Genomic DNA, 10,466 nt, shown 5'->3' on the forward strand with positions numbered 1-10,466 from the left:
TATCAGGATACAATGTAATATTTTTCATTCTGAGGTGGAAAAGACATTACTTTGAACAGGAAATACCTTTTCAAAGAGTAAAACCAGTTTAATTCTTAATATCATACTCTTGCTCGATGGGCCCCCATTAAGCTCTCAACATCTCTCGGTTGGAGAAATTGTTAAGCCCCAAGGTAGCTGGTGAAATAAAATTTTACTTTGTGACAAGAAGGCCGGAATTAATTATTTTATGTGCTAGTGATTGGTTTCTGCCTTCATTGGGAGTATAACACAAGCCAACCAAGCTGCTGCTAACTCCTTGCTGGACACCTTCTGCCACTATCACAGGAACTGTGGTCTTACTGGATCATCAGTTAACTGGGGAGCCTTGAATCTTGGGTTACTGCTGAATAAAGACCATCTTCAAAATATTTTAGCCACAAGAGGAGTATTTACTCTTCAAATACCCCCAAATCTATGAGAGTCTTGAAACGTGCTTGATTTTCAGTAATTCTCAACAAGCTGTAGTCAAATTTGATTTCAATAAATTACAGGAAATCTTTCCCCAAGTTCTACCTCATTGAATTTATTTTCACAAGGAATTCCAAGATGAATTTAATTTTCTGTAAGATTGTTACATGGCTTTTATTCATTCTTCTTTTCAGATATCAACCAATGAATACATCACTTCCTTAGCCAGTTTATGAATAAAAACTTCAAAGACATTACAATGTCCACGTCACTTACATCATTAGGCACAGACTCAATGTCAGCTATGACAATTCAGAATAAGCCCTTTCATGATCTACAGGTTTAAATTCCTCTAACCAAACTCCTTGTTCCAGATGTAACTCTGCAAATTTTAAAATTGTTTCTGGAAGAACAATCAAATAAGACTCGAGAGAGGGGAGAAATGGCCACAGTCCACCTAAAACATTGTTTAAAAAATGCATGCAGCATGTTAAGTTGGTGGGAAAAGAGAAGTACAAGATTATACACAAGATGCAGTCAAACTTCTCTTAAACTTCCCAAAAGATGGCCAAATAGGAACAGCTCCAGTCTGCAGCTCCCAGCGTGATTGATGCAGAAGATGGGTGATTTCTGCATTTCCAACTGAGGTACCTGGTGCATCTCACTGGGACTGGTTGGACAGTGGGTGCAACCCATGGAGGGTGAGCTGAAGCAGGGCGGGGTGTCACCTCACCTGGGAAGCTCAAGGGGTTGGGGGATTTCCCTTTCCCTTCCCAAGGGAAGCCGTGACAGACTACCTGGAAAAATGGGTCACTCCCACCCAAATACTGGGCTTTTCCCAAGATCTTAGCAACCAGCAGACAAGATGATTCTCTCCCATGCCTGGCTCTGCAAGTCCCACTCCCATGGAGCTGTGCTCACTGCTAGTGCAGCAGTCTGAGATTGATCTGCCAGGTGGCAGCCTGGCTAGGGGAGGGGCATCCGCTATTGCTGAGGCTTGAGTAGGTAAACAAAGTGGCTGGGAAGGTCAAACTGGGTGGAGCCCACTGCAGCTCAACAAGGCCTACTGCCTCTAGACTCCACCTCTGGGGGCAGGGCATAGCTGAACAAAAGGCAGCAGACAACTTCTGCAGACATAAAGAGAGCAGTTGTTCTCCCAGCATGGCGTTGGAGCTCTGAGAACGACAGACTGCCTCCTCAACTGGGTCCCTGACCCCTGTATAGCCTAACTGGGAGACACCTCCCAGTAGGGACTGACAGAAACCTCATATAGGCAGCTGCCCCTCTGGGACGAACCTTCCAGAGGAAGGATCAGGCAGCACTATTTGCTCTTCTGCAATATTTGCTGTTCTGCAGCCTCTGCTGGTGATACCCAGGCAAGCAGGGTCTGGAGTGGAACTCCAGCAAACTCCAACAGACCTACAGCTGAGGGACCTGACTGTTAGAAGGAAAACTAACAAACAGAAAGGAATAGCATCAACATCAACAAAAAGGTCATTTACACCAAAACCCCATCTGTAGGTCACCAACATCACAGACTGAAGGTAGATAAAACTACAAAGATAGGGAGAAACCAGAGCAGAAAAGCTAAAATTCTAAAAATCAGAGTGCCTCTTCTCCAAAGGATTGCAGTTCCCTGCCAGCAATGGAACAAAGTTGGATGGAGAATGACTTTAACAAGTTGACAGAAGTAGGCTTCAGAAGGTTGGTAATAACAAAATTCTCCAAGCTAAAGGAGGATGTTCGAACCCATCTCAAGGAAGCTAAAAACCTCGAAAAAAGATTAGACGAATGGCTAACTAGAATAAACAATGTAAAGAAGACCTTAAATGGCCTGATGGAGCTGAAAACCATGTAACGAGAACTTTGCAATGCATGCACAAACTTCAATAGCTGATTCAATCAAGTGGAAGAAGGGATGTCAGTGATTGAAGATCAAATTAATGAAATAAGGCAAGAAGACAAGGTTAGAGACAAAAGAGTAACAAGAAATGAACAAAGCCTCCAAGAAATATGGGACTATGTGAAAAGACCAAATCTACATTAGATGGGTGTACCTGAAAGTGATGGGGAGAATGGAACCACGTTGGAAAACACTCTTCAGGATATTATCCAGGAGAACTTCCCCCACCTACCCAAGGCAAGCCAACATTCAAATTCAGGAAACACAGGGAACACCACAAAGATACTCTTTGAAAAGAGCAACCCCAAGACACATAATTATCAGATTCACCAAGGTTGAAATGAAGGAAAAAGTGTTAAGGGCAGCCAGAGAGAACGGTCGAGTTACCTACAAAGGGAAACCCATCAGACTAACAGTGGATCTCTACAAGCCAGAAGACAGTGGGGGCCAATATTCAACATTCTTAAAGAAAAGAATTTTCAACCCAGAATTCCATATCCAGCCAAACTAAGCTTCATAAGTGAAGGAGAAATAAAATCCTTTACAGACAAGCAAATGCTAAGAGATTTTGTCACCACCAAGCCTGCCTTACAAGAGGTCCTGAAGGAAGCACTAAACATGGAAAGAAACAACTGGTACCAGCCACTAAAAAAAAATGCCAAATTGTAAAGACCATCGATGCTAGGAAGAAACTCCATCAATTAACGGGCAAAATAACCAGTAAATATTATAATGACAGGATCAAATTCACACATGACAATGTTAACCTTAAATGTAAATGGGCTAAATGCCCCAATTAAAAGACACAGACTGGTAAATTGCATAGAGTCAAGACCCGTCAGTGTGCTGTATTCAGGAGACCCATCTCGTGTGCAAAGATGCACATACACTCGAAGGGATGGAGGAAGATCTGCCAAGCAAATGGAAAGCAAAAAAAAAAAAAAGCCGGAGTTGCAATCCTAGTCTCTGATAAAACAGCCTTTAAACCAACAAAGAGCAAAAGAGACAAAGAAGGCTATTACATAATGCTGAAGGGATCAATTCAACAAGAAGAGCTAATTATCCTAAATATGTATGCACCCAATACAGGAGCATCCAAATTCATAAAGCAAGTCCTTAGAGACCTACAAAAAGACTTAGATTCCCACACAATAATAATGGGAGACTTTAACATCCCACTGTCAATATTAGACAGATCAATGAGACAGAAGGTTAACAAGGATATCCAGGACCTGAACTCAGCTCTGCACCAAGCAGACCTAATACACATCTACAGAACTCTCCACCCCAAATCTACAGAATATACATTCTTCTGAGGACCACATCACACTTATTCTAAAATTGACCACATAATTGGAAGTAAAGCACTCCTCAGCAAATGTAAAAGAACAGAAATCACAACAAACAGTCTCTGTGACCAAAGTGCAATCAAATTAGAACTCAGGATTAAGAAACTCACTCAAAACCGCACAACTACATGGAAACTGAACAACATGCTCCTGAGTAACTGCTGGGTAAATAACAAAATGAAGGCAGAAATAAAGATGTACTTTGAAAACAATGAGAACAAAGACACAATGTACCAGAATCTCTGGGACGCATTTAAAGCAGGGTGTAGAGGGAAATTTATAGCACTAAATGCCCGCAAGAGAAAGCAGGAAAGATCTAAAATCCACACTTTAACATCACAATTAAAAGAACTAGAGAAGCAAGAACAAACAAATTCAAAAGCTGTCAAGAAGGCAGGAAATAACTAAGATCAAAGCAGAACTGAAAGAGATAGAGACACAAAAAACCCTTCAAAAAATCAATGAATCCAGGAGCTGGTTTTTTGAAAAGATCAACAAAATTGATAGACCCCTAGCAAGACTAGTAAAGAAAAAAAAAGAGAGAAGAATCAAATAGATGCAATAAAAAATGATACAGAGATATCACCATCGATCCCACAGAAATACAAACTACCATCAGAGAATACTATAAACACCTCTATGCAAAAAAACTAGAAAATCTAGAAGAAATGGATAAATTCCTGGACACATACACCCTCCCAAGACTAAACCAGGAAGAAATTGAATCTCTTAATAGAACAATAACAGGCCCTGAAATTGAGGCAATAATTAACAGGCTACCCACCAAAAAAAGTCCAGGACCAGTCAGATTCACAGCCGAATTCTACCAGAGGTACAAAGAGGAGTTGGTACCATTCCTTCTGAAACTATTCCAATCAACAGAAAAAGAGGGAATCTTCCCTAACTCATTTTATGAGGCCAACATCATCCTTATACCCAAGCCAGGCACAGACACAACAAAAAAAGAGAATTTTAGACCAATATCCCTGATAAACATCGATGCAAAAATCCTCAAAAAAATACTGGTAAACCAAATCCAGCAGCACATCAAAAAGCTTATCCACCATGATCAAGTTGGCTTCATCCCTGGGATGCAAGGCTGGTTCAACATACACAAATCAATAAACATAATCCATCACATAAACAGAACCAAAGACAGAAACCACATGATTATCTCAAATAGATGCAGAAAAGACCTTCGACAAAATTCAACAGGCCTTCATGCTAAAAACTCTCAATAAACTAGGTATTGATGGGACATATCTCAAAATAATAAGAGCTATTTATGACAAACCCATAGCCAAGATCATACTGAATGGGCAAAAACTGGGAGCATTCCCTTTGAAAACCAGCACAAGACAATGATGCCCTCTCTCACTACTCCTATTCAACATAGTGTTGGAAGTTCTGGCCACGGCAATCAGGCAAGAGAAAGAAATAAAGTGTATTCAATTAGGAAAAGAGGAAGTCAAATTGTCCCTGTTTGCAGATTACATGATTGTATATTTCAAGATGGATTAAAGACTTAAATGATAGACCTAAAACCATGAAAACCCTAGAAGAAAACCTAGGCGCTAGGCTCCCTGTGAGACCTTGGGAAGGGGGCAGAGCATCAACAATTTACGGAGGGTCCAGCTGCTGGGTCAGATTGAGACAAACCATTGTGTGGTTGGGTTCAGGTCAGCAGGCTAGAGAAGTTTCTGCTTTTTGATCAATATCGTTTGGGGAGGGTCTTGGGAGCCACCTGAGCCCCAAAGCTGGGAAATTCCTCAGAGCTGCTCATGTCAGGAGCCTTCTCACTGCTGCTGGTGGTCCAGGGTGCATCCTGCACCACAAAGCCTCTGGAAGAGGTGCCTTGGCCTCCTCGTGTGCCGGGGGTTTCATGTATACCTGCAGCGCCTCACTGTCCACCATGTCAGCCAGGTATTCCTTCTCCCAGTTGAGGATGTGGTCGATGGCTTCCTCCACATTCTCTGGGAGCCCCATCACAGTGACGCAGTTGGGGTCTGGGGCTCCGCTCTGTGGGAAGCGAATGCCCACCTTGAATTCGTCCATGATTTTGCGAATGGCTTTGCCACAGCACTGATGATGCAGGCATGAACGCGGTGGTCCAGCAGGACGTCCTCAGAAACCTTCTGCTCAAGTTCAGCCACAATTCTTAATATGGCATCTCTGGCAGCTTCTGTGTTCTTTTAGTACCCTGTGATGGTAATTTGGTCCTGGTTCCCATCGTCCTTATCAGGAAACTAGATGTTCACATCATGCTCCAGCCAGATTTGGGTAATTACTGCCCCCTTTCTCCCAATAATCTTGGGATGGTATTTGGGGTCTACAGTGACACTCAGCTTAAAACTCCTTAAAGCCCAGTCCTCCTGCTCAGCCTGTAGCTCCTTCACATGCTCCAGCAGTCCAGCCTTGGCCCAGTCCAAATTTGCAGTGAGGCCCATTATGGCAATGATGTCAGACAGTAGCTCAGGTGCTGGGACATGTACGTTCACCTCAAACTCATCCATCATCTTGCAGATCCCACTTCCCTTCCACCCAGTAACGTAACGGTGAAGGTCAAAGGGCACCTCTACTTCCATGGTGAAGGAACCAATGCCTCCAGGGCTTCCTTGGCAGCCTCACACTTTTCTTTCCAGCAGGAGATGATGATAATGTCACACCTCCTTGGAGAGCCAGGGTCAGAATCTTTAGCCTCTCTCCCCTTCCCAGCTTCATCCCCATTTTCCTGGACAACTGGCTCTTTACTGTGAACTGGGTTTTCCTCTCTGTCTGGGAACTTAATTTGAACATTGAAATCCTGAGTAATCTGCTGGATTCTGGAACCTTTGGGGCCCATGACAGATCGATGGAATTTCAGGGGTATAGCACATTCTAATGTCACCTGAGCTTCCAGGTCCTCAATGATCTCCTGAATGCGTTTCTTGGCTGCCTCCACACAGTCCTTGGCACCCTTGAGGATGACTTTGTCGCTCTGTGTGCCAGAGTGTGGGAAGCTGACCATCACCCCACCATACTCTTCAGCAATCTCCCGCAAGACCTGGCTTCTTCGGATGACGAAGTGGCAGTGGTGCTTGGGGTCCACCAGCATGGAGTCTTCCACCACATTATCCAGGTTTTGGATCAAGGCCTCCAGCTCTTTCTGTGCCTCTCAGACAATGTCCTCCTTTCCAGTGATGGTGATTAGGTCCTGGTCCTTGTCTTCAGCCGCAGGGAAGATGACATGTGCTCCAGTGCTGTTGCGCACCTTGCGAATTTTGCCACCACCCTTGCTGATGAGGAATTTGTGGTATTCTGGCTTGGCGCGGATGTCAACAGTGAAACTCTTGGTTTGCTTCTCCTCCGCCAGATGCAGGAGCTGCTTCTTAGCCTTCTCCACATCCGAGGAAGGGCCCCCGATAACAATGGTGTTGCTTCCTGAACCTTCCATGGGAAAGTGAATGTGGACCCTGCCGCACTCATCCATGGTGGAGTGGATCAGACGGCCCTTGGTGCCAATGAGGGAGCTGTGCAGCTTGGCAGTGATGGAGACCTCTACCTCGGCTATGTTGGCCAGGTCTTTCTGAATAGACAGAATCCTGCTACGGGCAGCTTCGCAGTTGGCTCACTCACCTGTGATGACAATGGTCTCTGAATTGCTGTTCTCTCCTGGAAGGTCGATCTTGGTGTTGCTTTCTTCACGAATCTTTTTAATGTTTGCACCTCCTTTCCCAATGATATTCTTGTGAAACTGTTTGAAGATTGGAACAGAAATTGAATAGCTATTTTCCACCAGATCTGCCACCATCTTCTGCATGTATTTTGTGCATTTTTCCACTTCATTCTTGGGTCCTCCGAGCTGGACAATGTCACTTTTTTGTGCTGGGTCTGGAAAGTTGATGATGACCTCTGGGAATTTGTCATGAATTTCACGGATCCGTTCACCCTTCTGCCCAATGATTGTGTGCTGAAATCTTTGCTCAATGATTAGATCCTTGGTATGCTCGTTTTCCATGTGAGATGCAAGCTCCATCAGCTCTCGGTTGGCCTGCTGCACACCCTGTGGGTCCCCCTCAATGTGGATCAGATTACTCTTCTCACTGTCAGGAGGGGTGCGCATGGACATCTTGTACTGGCCTTTGATTCTGTTTATGTTGGCGCCACTCTTCCCAATGAGGTGCCTGTGGAAATTGTGGTCGATGTTGATCTCCACATAGTCCATCCAGTTAATCAAATCTTTGACCATGCCTTCTATCTGTTCCTGGGCCACACTGACATCCTCTATAGGGCCCTCCAGGGTGATCTTGTCTTCACCCTCTGTGAACTCGATGTGAACCTTTGGCATCTGCTGAGTGATTTTGGCCAGGTTCTGCCCTTTCTTGCCAATGATGAAACGGTGAAGCCAAGAAGGGGTGGTGACAGAGGAGACGGTGAAGCTATTGGCCTTGGCATAGACTTCAGTCAACGCCTGACCTAACTTTTCAGGTTTGCCTCCAAGTATTACAGTCTCAGAGATGCTGTCTGAGGGTGGGATCTCAATGGAAACTCCAGTTCTCTCAAGGATCTCCTGCAATGAATTGCCCTTGGGCCCGATGACATACTTGTGTTGGGATTTCTTCACTTCCACTGCGATGGTTGTAGTCTTCTTTTTCTTCTCCTCATAAATCTTCCTGATGCGAGCCACAGCCTAAGCCAATTGTTCCTTCTCTCCAGTGAAGACAATCTCTGTCCGGTTCATGCTGGGTGGGGGGATGTTGATGCATGTGCCTGTCTCTTGCATGATCTCACCAACCAGTCTATTATATGGCCCAGTGATGAAGGGGTGGAATGCCTTTTCTACTTCTAGTCTCTCCACAGCATGTTTGTCCTGCTTGGCAGAGATGAGTAAGACTTCATGGCGAGCTTTCTTGATGCTCTCTTTGGTGCCAGTGATCTTGATCTGATTGCTGGGGTCATCTGGGCATGGGATCTGGATTTTGGTTGCAGTTTTTAGCTCCAAGTCTTGCAGTTTCTCTCCGTTTTTGCCAATAACAAAGCGATGGTGTTCTTTGGGAATGACAACAGTTGCCGAGGCCTGAGTCTGCAGTCTCGCAACAATGTCCTTCCGAGCTTTCATGACAGCATCCAGCTTTCCTGACACCATGATGGAGAGGCCTTGGTCTTTGGCCAAAGACAGCTCCAAGTGAGCACCGGTTCTCTGCATGATCTCAAGACAGATTTTTGCTTGTTCACCTTCTCCAAATTGGTTCATAGCCTTATATTTTCTCTCCTCCAGGGGTACATGGACCTGAGTGATGACAGAAGCCGTGATGGGCTGGATCTTGTTCCCCCAGGCTCCAGCGGGTTCCTGGGTACTTTCCAGGCAAGCAGCTTTCTCAGGAAGTGGAGGGAAGGCATCCTTATAGGTTGGAGGGTCGCTCTCCTCTTCTGAATTTAGAGTGGCAACTTCGATTTGTTGCGGAACCAACGCACTTTGGTGTTCAGCAAAACTCTCTTGGGTCAAAACTGCAACAGAACTCATGGTTGATCTCACACCTACACACAATCTGGGAAAACCACAGCAAAACAGTCAGTAGCCAGAAAGTCCATCCCGAGGCCGCCTCTGTCAGCCTGGCAGCTTTTGCTGTTCCACTCTTATTAGCGTAAGAAAACTGAGCTCATAAGGTAGGAACTGTGGTGAAACAGGGAAAAGCCGCCATCTTGGCAAAGGAAAAGAGACTATGCTTGACCTTCCCCGCCCCAACCCCCAGCCTCTATATGGCCCCACATTGTCTTTATCTATTTGTCCTTTGATGGACACTTAGATTGCTTCCAAATCCTAGCTGTTGTAAACATCGCTGCAGCAAACATAGGAGTGCAGATATCGCCTTGATATATTGATTTCATTTCTTTTAGGTATATACCCAGCAGTGGGATTGCTGGATTATATGGTAGTTCAGTTTTTAGTTTTTTCAGGAACTGTTCTCCATAGTGGTTGTTCTAATTTACATTGCCACCAACCGTGTATAAGGGTTTCCTTTTCTTCACATCCTCACCAGCATTTGTTATTGCCGGTCTTATTAGATTCTTTTCTAAAGAGTTGTTTGAGCTCCTTATATATTGTGTTATTAATCTCCTGTGAGAGGGGTAGTTTGCAAATATTTTCTTCCATTCTGTGGGTTGTCTCTTCACTTTGTTGATTTTATCCTTTGCTCTGAAGAAGCTTCCTAACTTGATGTGATCCCACTTGTCCATGTTTACTTTGGTTGCCTGTGTCTATGGGGGTACTGCTCAAGAAATGTTTTCCCAGGCCAATGTTTGGAGATTTTCCACAACACTTTCTTGTAGTAGTTTCATAGTTTGTGATATTAAGTTTAAGTCTTTAATTTATTTTCATTTGATTTTTGTAGATGGTGATAGATAGGAGTCTGGTTTCATTCTTTGGCATATGGATATATCCAGTTTTCTCAGCACCATTTATTTGAAGAAACTGTCTTTTCCCCAATGTACATTCTTGGCACCTTTGTCAAAAATGAATTCACTGTAGGTATATGGATTTGTTTCTGGGCTCTCTGTTCTGTTTTATTGGCCTGTGTGTCTGTTTTTGTGCCAGTACCGTGCTATTTTGGTTATTCTAGCTCTGTAATAGTATTTGAAGCCAAGTAATGTGACTCCTCCAGTTTTGCCCTTTTTGCTTTGCATAGTTCTGGCTATTCTGAGTCTTTTGTGGTTACTCGTAAATTTTAGGATTTTTTTTTTCTATTTCTGTGAAGAATGTCACTGGTATTTTGAGAGGGATTTCG

The 10,466-nt window shown here is 44.1% G+C and overlaps 1 protein-coding gene across 1 annotated transcript; it reads right to left on the bottom strand.

Annotated features, from left to right (window-relative positions):
- Positions 1 to 5,333: 5,333 nt before the first annotated feature.
- LOC129017521 (vigilin-like) lies at positions 5,334 to 9,301 on the bottom strand. The gene is given in 4 exon segments (XM_054458138.2): positions 5,334 to 5,548; positions 5,551 to 5,780; positions 5,783 to 6,292; positions 6,295 to 9,301. Coding segments are annotated over 4 exon segments (3,786 nt in total). The 5' UTR covers positions 9,206 to 9,301; the 3' UTR covers positions 5,334 to 5,413.
- Between the last annotated feature and the right edge of the window lie 1,165 nt (positions 9,302 to 10,466).

The sequence above is a fragment of the Pongo pygmaeus genome, chromosome 19 (assembly GCF_028885625.2).
Source record: "Pongo pygmaeus isolate AG05252 chromosome 19, NHGRI_mPonPyg2-v2.0_pri, whole genome shotgun sequence".
Taxonomy (NCBI): domain Eukaryota; kingdom Metazoa; phylum Chordata; class Mammalia; order Primates; family Hominidae; genus Pongo; species Pongo pygmaeus.